Genomic DNA, 22918 nt, shown 5'->3' on the forward strand with positions numbered 1-22918 from the left:
TTACTTTTTAATGTGTCCCAGCTTTAGAGAATGGCTGCTCATCAGCCTTAGTCTTCACTGACTGCTGGATCTCCACAGAGTAGGGGCCCACCAAGGGGCCCTGGCAATCGATTATTTCATCAGTGGGTCACCCATCCGACTACCTGTGCTGACTCCCACCTGGTTTGAAGGCTTAGAGCTTGGTGGTCTCTGGCTGTGGCTGGAAGCCACCGCTTCTGCCTACCTGTGTTTCTATAAATTGTAGGCACCGTGCCTCCAGTTTTGTCTGATGCTATTTGCTGGTATTATCCAGAAGTTACATGAAATTGCCTTTTTTTAGTGTATTCTCTTATTTGCACATTTGTTTGTTTAATTGTTTCTTCTACTTCTATTATTGGAGGCATCAGAGGCAGATGTGTGTTTTAACTCCAGTATCTTTAATTGGAAATGTCAGATATTTGTGAAATTGTGCTTACTATTTCCACTAGTCTCTGTCATCTGGTTATGCTCTCACATTTCAGAAAATTTCTTCTCAGCCTTCATAGCCTAGTTTTCTTTTATTCTGCCAGCCACTCAAATATTGCTGTTCCCTCAAGTTCTGTGCTGCTTTCTCTTTCCTCAATCTGTCTCATTGCCATTTTCACCCACATCCTTATTTTCATAGTAGACCCCTCTCCTGAACTCCAGAATCCTCTGTCTCACCTTTAAGTGAATATTTCCACTTCTGTGTTCTGAAGACATTTGGAGCCCTGTATATAAGTCTAGTATCTGTTTCATTGTCACTGCTCTTCCTTCTGTTTCTCCAGACTTGACAAGTTTCCAGAACCTCCAGGGCAGATCATGCAGACCCTCTGGGAGAAAACTCTTCCTCCCTCCCTTTGCTCAGCAATTTCCCTGTTTAGCATCTTCAGTGCTGCCCCCCTTAATTTAGTCAATCCAGCTACACCCTACTCTGGGATCATTGCTTCCTCACTGACAATTAGTTTGTATAACTAGGACAGAGATGTGTATTCCCATTGCATGATTGGCTTCCTGCTGTTCACAGCAGGGACCTGGGGTGAGTGGAGGTGAGGGAAGGGAGGGAGGCAAGGCTCCAAGGGAGTGTGTAAGATGCTTCTGCACACATCATCTGTTGCCATTCCTTTAGGGCATGAGAAGAAAATATTAGCTTGTTCATTTACATTTTTATCGGAAAAATAACACAATTAAGCTCTCTTCAAATGTGAATTGAGAGCATTGTATTTAATTTATAGATAAATATAAATAAAACTGATGATTGCTCAAGAATTTTAGGGATTTAGGTGAGTGATTAAATATTTGGAGATCACTAACAGGATTTAAGTCAAATAGATTAGCTTATATCCTCCCAGAATCTCTTCCCCCTGCCGTGGCAGCCTTTATTTTATCACAGGTTCAGACCTGCTCTCCTGTCCTGTTGTGCAGTCTGTTGACTAGCCACATTGTTTCAAGTCTTTTTAACTTTCATTGATATTCTGCCATATATTTGTAAAGAAATTGCTATTTATATTTAATCACTGAAAGTTTTATCTGCTCAGTCAAACCCAAGGTGCTAACACTCACACGAACTTGCACAGAACCCTTTTATGATCTGTGTCTGCATCGTATGTATTTGTAGTATGGGTCCTTTAAATCCTATGTTAGGTATGTCTTTATATGTTTCATTATAAGAGTAAGTTCTTCCAAAGAAGGAAGAGTTTATTATTCAACTTGGAATTCTCATAATCTAGGGCAGATCTGGGCGCATGAGGGCATGCAGATATTTTTTCATTTAGTAGTAAATTAATTCACCAGTGGTATTTCTGCTGATTTATTTTTTACTCACAAAGGGTAACACAAAACAAGCTATATAGTAGAGGTCCTTTGTAACATTTCTGGTCAATTTTCAGTAGCAAAAATGGTAAAAATTAGTATTTAAGCACTTTTTTTTCCCACATCACCTAATTTGGACCATTTCAGATTGAGTAGAAATGTTTTTCTAGAGATCCTTGTCATTCAGGGATGTACCTGTGGGCTTCACCCAGGTGGAATGGTAGCACCTGGATCCTGCTTAGAGGACCCTGTACAGGCATGTGATGCTGGAGAACTACAGCCACCTCCTCCCAGTGGATGGGTAGCACTTGCTTCCCATGTATACCCCCCATTTACATGTCCTTTCTTATTTATTTGTGGAATTTTTGTAAATATAATGATATTTAGGTTGGGGATTCAGAGGTAAAGGATAATTTATCCCTTTTGGGTACCAGAAAGAATGTGTTGTCCTCTGTCCCATAACAGGATTAAGTGAGCTTTTTTTTTAATTGGACACTCTTTGAGGTATACTGTCCTCCTCCTTCAAAGGCCCCACAACTCATCCAATTTGTCTCATCATGCAGTGCTCATTTACAGGGTATTGCATCCCTAAACCAGAAGTGATCCTCAAGCTGGAGCAAGGAGAGGAGCCATGGATATTAGGGGAAGAATCATCAAGCCGGAGTGTCCCAGGTGAGTTAGTGTGAGTCTGAGCCAGATGAAGTTGAGGAGGAAATTAGGTCACAAAGAGTTAGTTCAGAGATTATGGCCATTGAAATGGTCTTCAGGAGTCACTTTTTAGTGGCTCTTGAACTTTGGAAGTAGCTTGTTGACATGACTCAAATACCCAGTGTCACTGAATCACCCAGTATCTCCTATTGTCACTTTCATACCCAAATGGTTTCCTTTTTTTAAAAAATGGTATAAACTATATAGAGTTAAATACACAGTGTTTAAGTGTTGAAGTAAATACAATTTTGTATGTGTACAGACCTATATTTCCATTATGAAGGTTAACATATGGAACATTTTTTAGCACCCCAGGAGGCTCCCTGGTGTCCTCTTACCAGTAAGTAAGTAACATCTCTCCCTTCTATTATCATGGATCAAGTTTGCCTGATTTTAACTTCAGATAACTAGTCATACAGTATGCACTCTATGTGCATTTGCATTGTATGTACTTACACACATACATACTGTATACATGTGTATATATACTACAAACACACATATACATATAGAATCTAGCTTCTTTGGATCAGCACTGTGTTTGTGAGATACATGTGTATTGTGTATATGAGTAGTATATTGCTTTCTATTGCTGTGTAATGTTCCATTGTGACTATTCCAGAGTTTATCTGTCCATTATATTGTTGAAACACATTTAGGGTATATATTTGAAACATACTTGTTTTAAATATATTTATTTTGACCTTTGGGGCTTTTGAAAAATGGTGCTATAAATTGTTTTAGTTGAAGTACAGTTGATTTTCAATATTATATTTGTTTCAGGTGCTCTATTTAAAGTTATTACACGATAATGCCTATAATTCCCTGTGCTATACAATATATCCTTGTTGCTCGTCTATTTTATACACTGTAGTTTCTGTTTGTTAAACCAGACCCTGAATTTGTTCCTCTCCAGTTCCGTCTCCCATTTAGTAACCGTGTTTGTTTTCTGTATCTGTGAGTCTGTTACTGTTTTGCATATATATTCATTTGTATAATATTTTAGGTTCCACATATAATTGATACATAGTATTTGTCTTTCTCTGACTCATTTCACTAGAGCATAATGTTCTCTAGTTCCATCCACATTGCTGCAAAAGACAGGTTTTCTTAATTTTTATGACTGAGTAATGTTCCATTGTGTATGTGTGTGTGTACATAAGTACATACACACACCTCCCACATGTTCTTTATCTGGTCATCTGTCGATGGGCACTTGTGTTGTTTCCATGTCTTGGCCATTGTAAATAATGCTGCTGTGAACATTGGGGTGCATGTATTTCTTCAAATTAGTGTTTTTGTTTTCTTTGGATATATACTCAGGAGTATTATCTGCAAATGGACAGTTATACCACTAACCCTCCAATTTGGACACCTCTTACTCTGTGTGCATGTGTCTATGATTGCTGTGATTAGGGCTTCCAATACTGTGTTAACAAGTGGCGATAGTGGGCATCCCTGTCTTGTTCCTGGATTTAATGGGAAGGCTTTCAGCTTTTCACCATTGAGTATGATGTTGGCTGTGAGTTTGTCATAAATGGCCTTTATTATGTTGAGCTATGCTCCCTCTATACCCACTTTAATGAGAGTTTCTATCATGAATGAATATTGAATTTCATCAAATGCTTTCATCTGCATCTGAGATGATCATGTGATTTTTCCCTTCCATTCATTAATGTGGTGTGTCACATTGATTGATTTGCACATAATGATCCATCCTTGCATCTCTCAAATAAATTTACCCGCTTGATCATGGTGTATGATCCTTTTTATATACTTTTGTATTCACTTTGCTAATATTTTGTTGAGGATTTTTCCATCTATATTCATCAGAAATATTGGCCTATAATTTTCTTATTTCATAGTGTCTTTGCCTGATTTTGGTATCAGGGTACTTTTTACCTGTGCAATGAATTTGGGCATGTTCTGTTCTCTTCAACTTTCAGAATAGTGTGAGAAGGGAGGTATTATTTCTTCTTTATGTGTTTGGTAGAATTTCCCTGTGAAGCCATCCAGTCTTGGACCTTTGTTTGTTGGGAGATTTTTTTATTACAAAACAACCATTGTACATTTTTTATTTGTAGTTACCATAGCCTTAAGGTGCTAGCTCAGAAGCCCTGAGAGTTGGGTCAGAGCTGGTTCCATTCCTCAGAAGGAAGCAGTACAGGAGCAGGAGAGGCTGGACTGTGCACCCTCTGTACTAGCCCTGGCACATGTCAGTGTTCCAGGACACTCCCGGTCTGCCGTCCCTGACAGCACCAGTAATGCCCCCCATCCCATTCAGTGTACTGTCAGGTCTAGTCCAGTTCTGTCCCCCATTTGTGCACTCCCCTCAGCAGCAGCCTAATGAGCTGTGCCATGAAGCAAAAGGGGCAGGAGCGGGTACTTTGTGTAGTCTGGGGGGCAGTCGAGGGAAACCAGCCAGAGTTCTGGCAGTCTCAGTCTGCTTCCTCCACCTTCTTTTTTGAGCAGGCAAGCATGTGTGACATGCTCTTCATGAGTGGAGTGCCGAGTTTCTCACAGTGCCCTCTCCAGTCCCACCGATGTTCATACCAGCCAAGGGGCCTTGTCTTCCTGGTGTTGGGCCCCAGGGCTGGGGGGCCCGGTATGTGGTTTGAACTCACTCCCTGGGGAGGATCTCTGAGCCTGTGTAATATCCCTCCTAGTGGTGCAGGTCTCGACCTGATCCCTTCCTTCCCAGCTCCCTGTGGGTCCTGTTTACAGCCTTAGTTGTGTAAGGGTCTTTCTGCGGGTCTCCAGATTGTCTTCAGTGAGAATTGCTCCAAATATAGATGTATTTTTGATGTGTTCATGGAAGGAGATGAACTCAGCATTTTCCTCTGCTGCCACTGTGATTTCCTTTTCCATAAATATTCTTCATGTGTCTTGCAGGATGTTATTTTTGTTAGATGTATAACCAGAAATAAACTTTCTGAGTATAGAGTAGTTACATATTTAGCTTTAGTAATATTTAATTTAAACAGTTTTCCAAAATGTTTGTACTCAATTATACTGCCACTATCCATGTGTGAGAGTTCCAGTTGCATCACATCCTGTTAGCGCTTAGTATTGTCAGTCTAATTAATTTTAGCCATTCTAGTCATTGTGGTGTGTTACCTCATGAAATTTTAATTTCCATTTCTGTGATGATTAATGATTTTGAACATCTTTCCTTATGTTTGTTGCCTATTTGGGTATTTCCTTTAGTGAGGTGAATATTCAGGTCCTCTATTTTTATTATATTATTGGGTTATTGGTCTTTTTCTATTGATTTATAGTATTTAAAAATATATTCCAAGAATGAATCTTTTGTCAATAGTATGTATTGAAAAATACATTTTTTGAAATGTCTTGCCATTTTCTTAATATCTTCTGATGAAGTGAAACATTAAAAAGACTATCCTTTCTTCTACTGAATTGCAGTTTTGTCTTTGTCAATTATCAGGCAATCATATATGTATGATTATGTTCCTGGGCTTTCTGTTCTGTTCCATTGGCTGATCTATCCATCTTTAGGACAACACTACACTTATAATATTATAACTTAATAATAAGTCTTGCTATCTGGCAGCATTAGCCTTGTAGGTTTGCTGTTTTCCTCAAGACTGCTTGGCCGTTCTACAGCATGAATACAGACTGCTGCCAGGATTATCCTTCATCTACAGAATATATTATAATGATATCTATGTTTTTAGACATTCTGGACAATTCTGTGCTGCTATAGGTCTTCTGCATTTTCATTAAATTTTAGAATCAGCTCATCAATTTCCACAAATACACACACACACACACACACACACACACACACACACACACACACACCCCCTTGTTAGGAATTTTTTGTTTTTTTTTGAGATTGTATTGCTTATTTTGGGGGAGAACTGACATCTCAACAGTGCTGCGTTTTCCAGTCCATGACCCTGGTACCTTTACTTAGGTCTTTAATTTCTCCTGGTTCTGTGGTTTTCAGTTTAGCAGTTTTGCCAATTTTTCATTAAGTACGTTTCTGAATATTTTATACTGTTTTCACTTTTTACTTTGTGCTGTCTGTACTATTTATTCTCTAATTGTTTAATGCTATAATATATAGGAAAACAGTTGACGTTTGCACATTTCCCTTGTATCCTGCAGCCTCCCTGATTCACTTATTCTGGTAGTTGTGTTGTAGATTTATGAAAATTTTCTGTGTAAACCGTTTTGTCATCTGTGAATAAAGACAAGTTTACTTCTTCCTTCATAATCTTTATGCTATTTTTCTTTTCCTTGTGTTTTGTACTGGCTCAGAATATCAGTAAAGTGTATAAAAGTAGTGAGAGTGAACATCTTGGTCTTGTTTCTGACCTCAGGGAGAAACCACTCAGTACGATACCACTAATTTTTGTGTTAACTGAAGGATTTCTGTAAATTCCCTTTATTTCTTGAGGAAGTTCTCTTCCATTCCTTGTTTGCTAAGACTTTCTTTAAAATTATGAATAAATATTGAATTTGGCCAAATGCTTTTATTGCATGTAGTGAGATAATCACATAACTTTCCTTATTTATTCTGTGATTATGGTGTATAGTCTTAGTTGATTTTCAGTTGTTAAACCAATCTGATATTTCTCAAATACATCATCTTTGCTCATAATGTATTGTTTTTATAATTACTGAATTTGATTTTTCTGTGTGTATCCATAGACAGGCTATCCTGTAATTTTCCTTGTTGTAATCTTCCATATTTGAGGTTGAAGACTGGATTACTTTCATTTTCATAACATGAGTTGAACATTGTTTCATATTTTTCAATTCTGTTCATGATTTTATAGAAGATTTTATTATTTTAATATTTGGAAGATGTTACCAATGAAGCCATTTGGGCCTGAAGTTATCTCTTTGTAGAGATATAAAGTTTCAGGCTGATATGTTTTTAATATTTACCTTTCTTCATATTATCATAAATACAACACATGTAGTTTCTGGAACACTACATATGAATTATTATTTATTAAAGCCAAGTAATAACAGTGTGGTTCTGACATACCTTAATATCTTATTTACTCTTGGTACGATGAGGTGTTCTACACATACATGCAAAGTTAATGTTGCAGGAGAAGAATGGTGATAAAAATGAATCTGGCCATGTTTCTATGGAAGAGAGAGGGGTAGCTCTCCCGCATCCTCTTTTCAAAGAGAGATAAAAACCTTTGTTCCCTTGGAGAATCCTGAGTTCTCTCTCTAAGCTTTTGGTATATAAATACATTTCTTCATGGAGGAAAAAAACCATTGTTTTCAGCTTTGCACCAAGGATGTCACCAGTATCAGGATGAGATTTTGAATTTTCAGAAATTTCAGAACTGGTCTATATACTGCCTCCTCCCCACACATATCTTTTTTGTCCTCATTGTACCCAGTTAGTAGCCCGGAGGCCATCCCATTTTGAAGACAGCAGTGTTCAATAATATGACTACCATGCTGAGGTGTGTGTACCAAGAAGGAGGTGAGGACAATAGAATCAGGCTCATTCTTTCTCATTTTTGAAAAGTCAACAGTGGTTAGATGTCCTCCAGAGGGGGGTTTAAATCCAGATTTGATACACTGTCCCAGAAATGAGTGTCCCTCCCCACTACCTTGTGCCTTCCACAGGAATCATAAACTAAGTATTTGGGAAGCCTCTGTAATCTTGGTTGTACAGGCTACTAGAACAAGCTTTTCACATGGGAACCAGTGACCCAGACAGTTTTTTGCCAGGATCCACAGTGTTTCCATTGCTTATAGCACCACATGGGTGTTTTTCAACATTGTCAGAGTTCTGTCATTGAGCAGGATGACCGCACCTGCTTGCACTTTGGCAAAGCTGAAGGCCAGAGCAGAGAAGGCAGTTAAGAGAAAGCCTCTGTGACTCCAGGCATTAGATGTTTAGCTTGCTGGCCTGCAAGGCTTTACTTGCAGAGTTTTCTTTTTGAAAGTCTTTTTCACGTTGTAAGCTGTAGATCCCAAATTGAAACACTGAAGAGTGGGTACAAGCAGCCTAGAGACCCATTATCAGCCCCTGATGTGTCAGACATCAGATTTTAACTCATTAACTCATTTTAACACATTTGCTCTTTAGAAAACATCGTTACTTTTCCAAAAGGCATCTCCTAAAGTGTATCTCCATCTCGAGACTGCCCTGCTCATGCTGTCTCCTTTGTATACCACCTTCCCTCAGGTAAAAATAATTTCTAAGCCTTTTAAAGCCCCCATAAGCAAAACTTATCCATCATGGGAGCCTGTTCTCTCCAGGAGTGTAAGATTCTAGATACGGATGCTAAACTTTCACCACAAACACTTCTTTCCCTGATTGGGAGGACCGTCTCTAGGAACTATGCCAAGTTGATTTATACCGTATATTCTGATGTAGTAGCTAAAAAATAACACAAAGCTGTTGTTAAAAATTACTTCTTTGAGTGATGTCAGCATCGTGGCAGTGTGAGATACTCATTTTCTATACGCCATTCAACCTATAAGCAGTAAAACATCTGTAACTCAACACATCGCCTGTCTGCCCAACACACCAGGACACCAGAGAGTTCCATATGCTTACATATCTAAAGGTGGCTGGCCTGGAACACATAGAGGAGGTGGGACCTGAGAACAGCCAAGAGTGGATGACAGTGGATGAAAATGAGCAGTTTATTGGGGACAAAGGTGTGGACTTGCCCAGAAGAAAAAATATATTTATTCTAGATTTGTAAAATGGTGGCTTGATTCTGATCTGAATCCAGATGTAATGATAATGTTTGTCTCAGTGATACATTTTTTAAAAAATATGTATTATCGGTTCTTAGGAAGTTGAATGCAAAGAAGCAGAATTTTGTAGATAGTAGAGGAGTAAAAAACAGTCATCCATAACCAAAAATCTTATAATAAAGGTAAATGAAACTTTTGGAACCAGGTGTAGAATTTTATTCCTTAAGGTTTTGTTTTCATGGTATATAGAAAGAAATGTTGAAGCATGTATATGAAAGCAGGATTGAATACTGATATTAAATCAGGTGAGGTTTGGGTGAAAGCCAGAAAGGATTGAAACAGGGTTTGATGGTCAGGAGAGGTCCACTGCTGAACAATGCTGATGAAATAAAGGGAAAACACCAGAACTAGGGTGGAGCTGTTAAGTCCAATCCTGTGGCAAGAATGGCTTGTCCATTGCTTGATTTTTCTCTTTTTAACATATTTTTCTTCCTCATGAATCAGAGCTAGAAATAGAATTAAAGCTTGTAGATTAGTATTGTTCCTTTGTGAATTAGACCTTTTAGAATATTAATTCATTATTTTTTTCTGTAAAATGCTAATTATACTTTTTTATTTTTTAACATTTTTATTGACTTATAATCAGTTTACAATGTTGTATCAAATTCCAGTGAAGAGCACAGTTTTTCAGTTACACATGAACATATATTTATTCCTTGTCACAATTTTTTCTCTGTGAGCTACCATAAGATCTTGTATATATTTCCCTGTGCTGTACACTATAATCTTGTTATCTAGTCAACATTTGGAAATCCCAGTCTATCCCTTCCCAACCCCTGCCCCCTTGGCAACCACAAGTTTGTATTCTATGTCTCTGAGTCTGTTTCTGTTTTGTATTTATGTTTTGTTTGTTTGTTTGTTTGTTTAGATTCCACATATGAGCAGTCTCATATGGTATTTTTCTTTCTCTTTCTGGCTTGCTTCACTTAGAATGACATTCTCCAGGAGCATCCACATTGCTGCCAATGGCATTACGTTGTCGGTTTTTATGGTTGAATGGTATTCCATTGTATAAATACACCACATCTTCTTTATCCAGTCATCTGTTGATGGACATTTAGGTTGTTTCCATGTCTTGGCTATTGTAAATAGTGCTTCTATGAATACTGGGGTGCAGGTGTCATTCTGAAGTAGGGTTCCTTCTGGATATATGCCCAAGAGTGGGATTTTTGGGTCATATGGTAAGTCTATTCCTAGTCTTTTGAGGAATCTCCACACTGTTTTCCACAGTGGCTGCACAAACTGCATTCCCACCAGCAGTGTAGGATGGCCCCTTTTTCTCCACAGCCCCAAGCATGATTTATTATTGCCAGGTACAATAGGAAAGAAGATGTGAGTGGATGTGTATACGCTGTTGTCATATTCTAGGCATGAAGAGTTACCGATCTAAACTGATGAAGTCCCCAAAACGAATGCTATTTCCTCTAAATATACTTGTCAGCTTATCTTCCTTATCACTCTATTTATATTACAGGATTAATTTAGAGCCGTAGAAACTATTCAAGGAAGAAGTTTGATGAGTTAAACAAAGGTAGAAAATGGCGCCATGATGACAAACATGAAAGAATTCATTCTGAAGAGAAACCTTAAGAATGTAATAAAAATGGGAATGGCCTCTTTCTTAATGAAGACTCTGTTCAGCATCAGAAAATTCAAATTTTGGAGCAACCTTTTTAATACAATGAATGTAGGAAAGCTTTCCATGAAAATTCACTCTTTGTTATACATAAGAAAGCTTAACATAGGAGAGAACACCTGTCAATGCACTGAATGTGGAAAAAAGTTCTGAGACATGCCATCTCTTATTGCTCACCAAAGAACACATCCAGAAGATAATCACTATGAATTTAATAAATGTGGAGAGAACTTCTCTGAGAAATCCATTCTCTTTGAACACAGTGTTCACCCTTTGAACCAGAAGTCAAACCTCATTCCAAATCACAGAACCAACTCAACTGACAACATAATTAAGTATAATGAATATGGAAATGCTTTCAGTGAAAATCTAGTCTAGGTGTGCAACAGAGCATACACGTAAGAGAAAAACCTTATGCATGCCATGAATGTGGAAAAACTTTCAACCAGAAGCCAGCCCACAAAAGCTATAAGAGAACCCATGCAGGGGGAAAATCCTGTGAAAGTGATAATTGTGGGAAAACTTTCTTCAGGAATTCAGACCTCATTAAACATCAGAGAATTCATACAGTGGAGAAACCTTAGAAATGGCAGGAATGCAGGAAATCCTTCAGTGAAAAGTCAACTTTCACCCAGCATTTTAGAACACAGGAGAGAAACCATATGAATGCCCTGAATGTGGGAAACCCTTCTCAGTTAAGTCGGTCCTTACTGTACATCAGAAAATGCACACAAGGGAGAAGACTTATGAATGCTATGAATGTGGGAAAGCCTTTCTCAGAAGGTCAGACCTCATTAAACATCAGCGAACTCACACAGGGGAGAAGCCTTAGGGATGTAATGAATGTGGGAAGTCCTCTTCTGAGATGTCAACTCTCACTAAACATTTGCAAACTCACACAGGTGAGAAGCCCTATGAATTTATTGAGTGTGGAAGTTTTTTCTCCTACTTCTTGGGGTTCACAGAACATCAGAGGAGACACATGGGAGAGAAACCTTTTGGATGTCATGAATGTGGGGAAAACTTTCATCAGAAGTCAGCCCTAGTTGTTCATGAGAGAACTCACATAAGACAGAAACCATATGAATGTGAGAAATCATTGTGTGTGAAGTCAAAACTCATTCCACATCAGAGAACACACACACAGGAGAAACCCTTGGAATGTAATGTTTGTGGGAAATCCTTCTGTGTGAAGTCAAAACTCACTGTACGTCAGAGAACACACCTGGGGAGAAACTCTATAAATATGATAAATGAGGGAATTCACGTTGGGTGAGGTCCAGAGTTTGTAGAACACAGAACAAAAAGTGGAGAGGAAATCTATTAATATAATGATTTTGAGAACACCTTTGGTCTAAAATGAGTTCTCACAATACAGAGCAGAGAATTCTAGGGGGGAGAAAATAATATGAAGAGGTTCTGAACACAGGAAAATTTTCTAGTGGAATTTGGACCCCGCAGTGTACGACACAGCTGAGTGGGGATAATCTATTCTTGAGTGAATACAGGGTGCCTTTTGCCCAAAACCACACCTTACTAAACATCAGAGAAACCACATAGGGTAGAAACCTCTATCAGCATTTGTAGAGAAGACTTTACCCACAGGCTGGAGAAGATGCACAAGCTATAGGAAATTATAGGAGAACATTTACTATGAGGTGATATTTTATTGGCCTTGTGTGAAATTCTTGATGTGGCATCTAAGTGGGCATGAGGTAGTAGTTTGTAGAAAAAGTGAGTGGAAGCTTTTAAGTTAAACCTAAGTTTATCATACATCAGAGATGTTCAATTGAAGTGTCTAGCAATTTAGGAAATGTGGGGAATGTCTTCAGTTTAGCACTTTACTTTGTTAAAATACAATCTGGCCCATTGCCCGGTGTGCTGTTCCTTTCAGTTTGAGGTAGTAGATGTGAACTGGAGCCAGTGGTTGTAAGCAGTGCAAAGGTTTATTGCTCCGGCATATGTGAAACAAGGGAAGATTTTTGCAGGGAGACCTACCTGCAAGAAGACTTTCTGATGTCCAGGTGGAGAGAGAGATCCTGGTCTTGGTGACATACATAGGACAGGAGCCTGCCAGCAGGATTTTTAAAATACTTCTGGGGCAGACTAATTTTGAGTGGCCTGTCCTGACGTGGTGGGTCAAGGGGGCAAGGTGGGTTGCCTTGAGTGCAACTTACTAGTTGTAGCAGAAGTGGGTGAGTATAGAACATGGGTGGTTTCTGCCCTACCAGTGTTTTAATGGTTTGGCCAACTGTCATCCTTCTGTGAGTGGCTAACTGCACGCAACTTTATTTCCCAACTCACTTAATACTTCTCGTGTGTGATACATACAGTGATTTTTTAGAAAGCAAAACATTCACGTACAAATGTATACGTTGGCAGGTACGGAGCTTTAAAAAGCACAGATAGATTAAACAACTAGGTGGGGTCACTGTCGCTTTCAGCAGAGCAGTGCACTCAGTAAGGACAACGAGAAAAGCAGTTCACAAAAAGCACCTATTTAAATGCAACCTGTTGTTGCAAAAGCAAGGAGGGCTAGTATGGTAAAATCCAGGAGGGGAGTGAAAGACGGAAAGTAAATGGGGAAATGTGGCTGTTTTACCTGGGAGCACTTGTCACTTCTGGCTACAGGGAGGAACCTGGCTATTGAGCTTGGCTCAGGCAGAGAGCTATAGCTTGGTGGCAGGGGAGCAGAGCTGTAGGGTGCAGGGAGACCAGAAACCAGAGACTGGCAGAACTTTGGCAGTCAAGGCTTGAGTGAACATTTTTGAAACATAGGAGACTTCAAACACATGGCCAGTTACTCAAAATTTTTAGAAGACTGACACAGGGCAGGAGTCTGGAAACCTAAGCTGTTTTTTGTTTTTTTCATCACTGAGGGAAACGTGAATAGAATTCAGGAACTGCCAGCAGGATGGGCCCTCGGTGAGCACAGCATGCTCTCAGTGAGTGCAGGGTCGTACCAAAGGATGGCTGTCCTTTACCAAACCTGCAAACAATTTGCCACTCATTTCAAAAACCTCCCAGAAAGAAAACTCAGGAACAGATGACTTCACTCCAGCTATTCCAAATATTTAAAGAAATAGTAGCAAGCTTTTATAAGCTTTTCCAGAGAAAGGATGATGGGGGTTTTCCTGTTCATTGATACCAAAACCTGTAAGATATTTCAGGAAAGTAAAGGTACATTATGAATTTAGATGCAAAATCCTGGAATTTAAAAAAAAAAAAAACATCCAACAATATCATCGCAGAACATATCTTGACTAAATGATGTTTATTAGAGGAATGAAAGAATGGATTTAATATTTAAAACTCAATTGATTTGGTTTCCCAATCCCTTACTCTCGGATTCCGCTTTCTCCCTTGCATTTGCACATTTCTCTCCTGCTTGCCTGTCCTAGAGTGGGAGTCAGAACGGCCCTGACCTGGGGGATGAGAAAGGTGTTGAGGTGAGGTGCCCCCTTGCAGCAGAAGTGCTGAGGGCGCATGGAAGAGATGATCAGCATGGCTGAGATGCTGGTAATACTGGGCAGATAGGTAAGTGTACTGAGGGTGGCGAAAGCCAGGTTTCTCACTGTTGGAGACGGTATCTGTAAACACGGAAGGGGGTAGCTAGAAAACCACCTAAAGTGTTGGATTGGAATGTAATTCAGATTTTAAATACACAAATAGTTATCGTAGTGCTTGCGGGTGTGTGTTTTGGATCTGTGTGCTGAGAGGACCTAAACAGAATGACACCCCACCAGCGTTGAGCACACCAGGTGCCAGGTTGTTAATTTTAAGTACTGTCTTCCCACCAATGAAAGACCAGGTCTGTGAAGTGATGGCTTATTGAACGTCAGAGATGGCGAGAAATACAAGACGATCCTGAATCATCTTATCTATTAGACAATAAAATGTCAAAGAATTACGGAGACATGTTAAAAGGACAAAAGAACCATCTTGTACAGCTTCCACTGGCCAAATTTGAGACAATTGAAACTTCAAAACAAAATGAACAGCATCATAATAAAGGAGACTTAAAATGGGAATCCATTAATTTGTACTGATAAAAATCTGTGAATACACGAAGGAAATCTTTATACAAGGCCAACTAATAAATGTAGGAGGAACAATGGCGATAGAAATATCACAGTGTGATAACTGTCATACTGGTGGCTGATTCAGTAAGTAATTGACAATGCAGGCTGGAGTTTGTGGGTAGAGTTTTGATGGACAGGATATTGGCATACTCTCCAAATAGTTCCCCCCAAAGAATAATCAGCTACAAAGGTGAAAACAGTGGCTTTGTGAGAAACCTGGCAGACAGCAGCATAATCAGATGATCAAAGTTCACTTCACCAGCAGTAGGGCAAGTCAGTGTGTCGTACCCCTGATGAGATGCACTGAGAAGAGCCAGGGTCACTCGTGCTGTATTCCTGCTGAGGACGCGTGGCCAGAGTGTGCTCACGAGGAAACGTTAGATAAACCCCCTTGAAAGGTTCTTTTACAAAATTGAAAGTGTATGTTTAAATTGGCAAGGACAAAAGGAAAAGGCTTCCAGATTGGAGGAGGTTGAAGATACTTAACAAGAAAACAAAAAGGAAAACCAGAGCAGTTGGCATAATTCAGAGTGTACGGATTGAATGATAGTGTCTGTTTCCTGACTTGGTTCAGTAGGTGAGTGTTTTTGTTAGGGGAAGTGGAGTCTCACGTCTGCAGGTTATTTTCAGATGCTTTAGCGAAAGGGGAATGCATGTGAGTGTGTGTAGAGGTAAGAGTGCGAGCAGGTGTGCAAGGGACGTGGAGGAGATGCAGTGCGTGCGCAGTTGGGGAAATCTGAGGTTTTTGTACACTGCTTGTGACTTAAAGTTTGAAGTCATTTCAAAGTAAATCTGTAAGCATTAAAGTTAACTGATGTAGCCTAACACACTAGTAGGAAAAGACAAGTGAAGCCATGTTAGTATCAGTAGATGCAGAAAATATATTTGAAAAATATATTTACACACCTTCATGATTGAAAAAAAAAAAAACTAGGAATGAAAGGAAGTTTCATTAAAAACAACACTAACAAAATAAAAATCATACTCAGCAGATAAATACTGGACTATCTCTTCCTTATGTGAATAATGAGACCAAGAAGGCTTGTCACCACTACTTTTATTCAACATTGGACTGAAAGCTCTAGTTTGGTCAGGTCAGTAAGGCCAAAAAGATTAAAAAAAAATAAAAGAGGCATAAAAACTGTTAAGATTGAAGTAAAACTCATTATTTTCAGGTGTTATCATTGTATTCATAAGAGTCAAAAAAGTTTATGGAAGAGTTATTAGAAATAAGTGAATTTAGCAATCCGACTATATAAAAATCATATTTTTGTGTATAACCAACAAATAGAAAAATTAAGTGATACCAGGACAATTGTATCCTTCTGGGTAGGGTTGCATGGGCCAGACTTATCCCCCTGCCTGACAAAATTGGGTAAAAGGAAACGAAGAATTATTTTCACGTCACTGGATGTCAGGCAATAAAGGGCAGTGATCCTTGGAGATGATGGGTAGGTTCGCCGCATTGTGATGGTTACACAGGTATATTTGTTCAATTTTACCAAGTCGTACAATTCAAATATGTGCATTTAAAACACTGTTACATTGCTGTTAAATTTATAACAGCCCTAAAACAGTTCTAGAAATCCAAAAACTGCATCCAAAAATCGAGAGGTTAAAAGACAAAAAGGACTTTTGATGACTTTGAAGGCTGAATTCTCCCCCAGATTGGTTGATTGAGTGCTTCCCTGATCACCATCCAACAGCTGGTTTTGTTGTTAGAAATTAGCAAGTCTGAATTGAAAATGTGTATGCAGATTCCGTGGCCGATCACAGCTAAGGAGATCTGAAAATAGCAAAGTCAGTCTACAGGGCGTAGACCGCTAGATGACAAGGCTGTTACAGGCACACCTCAGAGTCGCTGTGGGCTTGGTTTGGGACCACTGCAATAAAGTAAATATCGCAGTAAAGTGAGTCACAAATGTTTTGGTTTTCCAGTCATATAAAAGTTATACATTGTAGCCTATAAAGTGTGCCATAGTCTTATGTCTAGAAAAAGTGTACTTGCCTTAATAAAAAATACTCTTAAAAAATGCTCACCATCATATGAGCCTTCAGCAACTTGCAATCTTTTTGTAATGGTAACATCAAGGAACACTGATCACAGGTTATCGTAACAAGTTAAATAGTAATGAAGAGTATGAAATGCTGGGAGAATTACCAGAGTGTGACACACACACATGAAGGGAGCAAATGTTGTTTTTTCCCAGACCCCATCCCCAACCTGAACCCCTAGACCCACAGCCCTCCCACTCCCCATCAGTCTTGTCCTCAGGAAGTCCCACCCCTTTCCTTGAGGTGGTTTGATGCAATTTAACAATTTCTCTAATTCTGGGCCCTGTGGCAACTGCTTCGTTCCTGACAGCCTACTATATTTGCAAAATCCATGAGAGCCACATTTAGTAGGCAAAGTTCCCAGGAACAAAAAGGAACAGGAAAGATGGAGCTGAACTCCATTTGGTGAGGCCAGCCCCGGGGGAGAGTGAGGCCTTGCGGCTGGGTGAGGAGGACCCAGGAATGGGGGTGGGTCAGGGAGGCCCAAGGCTCTTCTCTGCCACTGCTTGGAGCTCATCTCATTGAGGTCTTCCAGCTAAAATCTGCAGGCACAAGATCCCGCATCTGGCCGGACAAGGGCAGCTCACCCAGGCCCGCCCACATCCAGCGACCCCGCTCTGGGCACCGGGCCCATATCAGTGGGGGGGGGGGGGATGCCCCGCTACACAGGGCCTGCCTGGGTGTGGCTGCCCCATGGGTCAGGGCAGTGACAGACACGGGTAGGGGATTGCTCTCCATACAGCTTATTAAGATGGACCCAGAGCCTGACCTGGTCCCACTATGGAATGTGGATGGTGGGGCTACTGGCCCATCTTGAGCACCACGATGAACGGTCAGCCCCTTACCTCCCATCCCAAACCGTGTGGTCCCAACCTCCTGCCCTGGACAGGGCTGTGGGGAAAAAACACTGCTCTCGAGAATACTTGGGTGTAAAAATCACCAGAAGCCCCTCCTGACCCCTGTCCTCGGCATGTGGCAAGGACTGGGCCACCCCCTCCAGCAGAGTGCTCACAGGCCTGGCTGGGAGTCTTGGAGACTCTAGCCAGCTGCTCCTTCCCTGCCGATGCTCAGGCTGGTGAGAAGTCCTGCAGTGATGTTAGAGCAGCCACATAGCTAGATATGAGCAGAGAAAGGGAGACACAGAGCAATGGCAGGAGTTGGGCAGAAAGGAGGGCCACAGGCCAGATGCAGGAAACCTTGTGTCATATAAGCACCAGGGGTCCCTGGGCAGAGAAAGAAAAGCAGGAACCTCTGGGCTGATAAGTGGTCATGCCTTTGGGGGTGAGAAGTGGCTCTGAGGTCAATAAAGAAAGGTGAGGAAAGTAGGAATTTCCAGTGTCTGAATGTAACTTTTTGCTTATTTTCCCCACATTTCAATAAAATTAGCCTTGCTGATAAGAAGTACCCATCATGCACCGACCCCGTGACACTTCCCATCCAGACTAAACAAGGACAAACATCCTTCCTCCCTTTGGAAGGTGGAGCTGGGATGAAAATCAGGCAATTGAACCTAGACCGTTCTCTCCCTAATGAATATCCTGCCCATTCATCTTTGCACCCCATGTAACCAACTTGCCAAAGAAACCCAGGGCAGCCCCTCACCTGAGCCTGCCCGCTCTCGCCTTGAGAGCGTACTACCCATCCTTTAATAAATCCTCACTTTACTTTTTTAACCACCGTGTCTTGTCTCTGAATTCTTTCTGGGATGGGACGAGAGCCTGGAACACTGGTTGCATCTACCGGCAACAGAATCATGCAGTACTTTTCCTTTCGTGTCTGGCATACTTTGCTTAGTGTAACGTCTTCAAGATTCATCCATGTCGTAGCAGGTAGCAGGACTTCATTCCTATTTTTCCTTTTTGCATTGCCATTACATTGATTTATTTTTTAACACCTTTATTGTGGTAGATTCCTGAACAGTAAATGACACTTATTTCAGATGTACAATTTGATGAATTTTGATAGAGGTATACAGCACTGAAACCACCACCACAATCAAGATAGCCAACATTTCCATCACTCCCCAAGAGGAGCAAATTTCAAACACCCAATTTATACCTACCCGCCCACATTATCCCCCTGGTAACCCTAAGTTTAGAACTGAGTTCCTTTTCAAAGTGGAATTCTATTCCATTGTATGTATTCACCACATTTGATTCACCCATTCACCTGGAGATGGACACGTGCTGTTTGCCCCTTTAGGCTGTTGAGAATAATGCTACTGTGAACATGGACCCCGGTTACAATTCTTTAGGAAATTTAGTTCTACGAGTGGAATTGCTGGATCAATGGGTAATTCTGTGTTTAATTTTGAAAGCCCTGCCCGTCCTCACTGCAGCTGAGGCTGTCAGGTTGAAGTCTCTCACCAGGAAGCACCACATCAGGCCTCTCCCCTCTCCAGCCCTCCTTCCAAAGGTTCTGCTGTGCGAGCTTTCCCTGTGCCTGGGGCCCACTGAAAACAAAGACGAAAGAAGGGGAATATGAAGAAATCCTGAGTAACTGAGGGGTTTTTTTGTTTTTGTTTTTTAAACTGAAATCAAAACTCTAAACTGGACAGAGAATGTTTAAATGGATCTGAAAATCACCTACTAAATCCTGAGTGGGGAGAATATTAGAATAGAGCCGTGAGAGCAAAGTTCAATTCCATTAATACAATTAATTTTTTTTCATTTGTGGGGAATCATGTTGGCTTTTCCTTTTGACATTAGAGATGAAATGCACACATTTTAAACTCAGCCACAGAAACCACTAAGATCCTTGTAGCTGGTGGTTCGTGCCAGTTCTCACAAGGAGCTGAAGGAGGTGCTGTGATGGGGAGAACCGAGGGGCCTGTTCTAACTCACATCATGGCCCCGGAGGGCCCCTCGGGGGAGGTGACACTTGGGTGGAAACTTGTCAAAGTCAACCCAGAGGTGAGCTAGTGTGAGAGGGTCCCAGGCAGGAGGACGTGCACACAAAGAGGCCTGGAGGTGACAAATAGTTTGATGTGTTTGAGAAGCAGAAGAAATTTCAGAGCAAATAGAACGTGACAATTAAGGAGGTAGCATGATCTTTCGGTTTTAATCATAGCCCCCAACTCCTTCCAATTCTTTACCAATTTTTCATAGGTTCCAAAATAAAGTTAAAATCCTTTCGCTCTGAGCCCAGTTCCCTCCTGGCCCTGACTCCCCTGGCCTCCCCCCTGTCAGGACAGCGCCCACCCCGCCCGTCAGCCGTGCTCACCCACGTGCAGCCCCTGGATGCTGTTTGGTCTTTTCTCCCCACCTTCCCTTCTGCCGGGGACGCTGGCCTCCCTCTGCTCTACCCGCCTAATTCCCTTCCTGTGTTTGAAAGTTCAGCTCCTGCCACCTACTCCAGGAAACCCCCCAGGTTGAGGGGCTCACCCCTCTGCACCTCTGCTGTTCTCTCTGCAATGGCTGGTTCTCTGTCTTTCTGTCTAAGTGACTGCACACTCCTTCGGGGCAGGAACCAGGACTCATTACTCATGTTTGTGTCCCTGTGTTGACCTGGCCAGAGCTCGTATCTCCGCTGATGTCTCCCATTTTCTGCATCCCAGGTCCTCCCTCTCGAGCTTTACGCCCACACATCTACCTGCCTAGTAGATACGTTCATGCAATTGGCCTCCAGCAGTGGTTCTGGGGCCCCAGGTTCACATCACAACCACCTGGAGCTACCATGATGCCTGTGGGTGACAACTGCTGTGTCTCTTCTCAACTCTGTGTGGAGCGAATTCAGACGAGTGGCTAGAAGTCAGCCCCGTGGTGGGATGCTTCCCACCACTGAATTGGCAGATACTAAAATCAGGACTCCTCCCCTCTCCCCAGGAATGAGTTGTTAAACACTGACCATCACACCCTTCCTGGGAGGGCCTGAGGGTTTGTCAACACCCAGATTGCTGGGCCCACCCACCCACAGGGTTCCTGACTTAGGAGGTCAGGGGTAGGGCCTGAGAAATTGCATTTAAAAAGTTCCCAGTGATGCAAGGCAGCTGGACTCAGAGTCAGAGGCCTACAGACCCTTTAGCATCATGTCCAAAAGGAAAGTCATCATCCTTCCATCAAGCCCGCTCTTTCTCTGTGTTGTGTGTGGGCAATGGCAGCACCTTCCACCCAGTTTCCTCAGCCAGAAATCTGAGGATTGTCTCCTCAACTTCTGGGCTAAGTGGTCACCAGATCCTGTCACCTCTCTTCCATCAGCCCCCTCTGATCCTTCCCCTTCTCCCTGATCTCAGGGCCTGGGCCCAGCCTCATTCACTCTCCCTCCCTCCCTCCTGTCTGTTCTTGTGCCAGCCTCCCAGGGAGGCACCCAGCTCCCCTCCTCACCTGTTCTGGTCCACTCTCCTTGTCACCTGGCGGCCTGGTCCTTATGAGCTGAGACATCCATCCCATCATAGGATTCCAGCATGAAAGGGGTCCTGGCTCCCGATTCATTCTCTTCATGAGTCCTTCGGTCTGGAGGTCCCCTCCCTTCATCATCCTTCAGCCCCCACCCCCATCAGGGCTGGGCAGCTGTATTTCCTCTGGGATCGCTGCACCCTCTCCGTCCCCATGGCCTATTGAAGAACATTGATTGACAGCGTTGCATTCGTTCCTGCTGTACAGCGTGGTGATTCAGTTATACATGTATATACATTCTGCTTCATAGTCTTGTCATTATAGGTTATTAATACTTACTGGATACAGTTCCCTGTACTATAAAGTGGTCCTTGTTGTTTATCTAGTGTGTGCATGGTCATGTGCACCTGCTGACCCCACCCTCCTCATTTAACCCTCCTCACCACCACTTTCCATCCTGGGAACCGTAGTTTGTTTTCTATGTCTGTGAGTCTGTTTCTGTTTTATAAATAAGTTGACGTGTATCATTTTTTTAGATTCCACATACCAGTGATATATTTGTCTTTCTTTGACTTACCTCACTTAGTATGATACATGCCATGTCCATCCATGTTACTGGGAATGACATTATTTCATTCTTTTTATGGCTGAGTAGTATTTTATTGTGTGCATACATGACATCTTCCTTATCCATCATCTGTCAATGGGCATTTAGGTTGCTTCCGTGTCTTGGCTGTTGTAAATAGTGCTGCTGTGAACATTGGGGTGTATGTCTGGGAAAACTAAAGATTGTCATACTAAGTGAAGTAAGTCAGAGAGACAAAGATAAATACTACATGATGTAACTAATACGAGGAATCTAAACAAATTGCAAAACTGATACCATGTTATAATGAAGCCACTGGGAGAAACTGCTTCTCAGGGGTTACAAGCAAGCTGAGATACTCCAGCTGAGTACAAATCCTCTTGTTCCTGGTGATCTCGCCTCTGTTTCTACTGGGATTGGGCCTGGATAAAATCTGACCACCAGCCTCAGTCTTGGGGAGAGGCATTTAAAGACAGAAACATAAAGGAAGCATCACATGAGATTGTCAAGTCTGTCTGGAGTCAGCAGCCCATCATCTGCCCATCTGTCCCTGGGCCACTTCACGTCCAGCCAGAGAAACCCAGCCTGCCAGACTGTCGCCGGGGAAGTGGACCATTTCCCTGCCCCCAGCACTGTGGTACTGAGAGTGGACATTGGAGACACAATGTCTTTGATCCCAGTTCCAGCCCTGCTACCTGTATGGACTTGAGTCACAGTGCTCTGACCTCCTAGCCAGGGCCTCAGCCCCTCTCATTGGGTTTGCTCTGGAAATTAGAAACCCTCAGACCTCAGGATGCTCTTGCCCATCCCTCCCACGTGGGCGCAGTTTTCCGCTGGCCACCCAGAGTGTGAGCACTGGCTTAGACACACACACATACAAAGACACACACATAGACCCCCGTGCACGGTGACATTGAATACGGATTATGGGGTGGGATCA

General features: G+C 41.7%; 1 protein-coding gene across 1 annotated transcript in view; it reads left to right on the plus strand.

Annotated features, from left to right (window-relative positions):
- Window positions 1-18731, plus strand: part of LOC105097402 (putative zinc finger protein 487) — a 49369-nt gene extending 30638 nt beyond the window's left edge. Inside the window, exons 3-4 of the mRNA XM_064487887.1 lie at window positions 2386-2481; window positions 10760-18731. Of these exons, the coding sequence (XP_064343957.1) occupies window positions 2386-2481; window positions 10760-10770 (107 nt within the window). The 3' untranslated portion in view covers window positions 10771-18731. The remainder of the gene's footprint in view (window positions 1-2385; window positions 2482-10759) is intronic.
- Window positions 18732-22918: the final 4187 nt, after the last annotated feature.

The sequence above is a fragment of the Camelus dromedarius genome, chromosome 8, assembly GCF_036321535.1.
Source record: "Camelus dromedarius isolate mCamDro1 chromosome 8, mCamDro1.pat, whole genome shotgun sequence".
NCBI lineage: Eukaryota > Metazoa > Chordata > Mammalia > Artiodactyla > Camelidae > Camelus > Camelus dromedarius.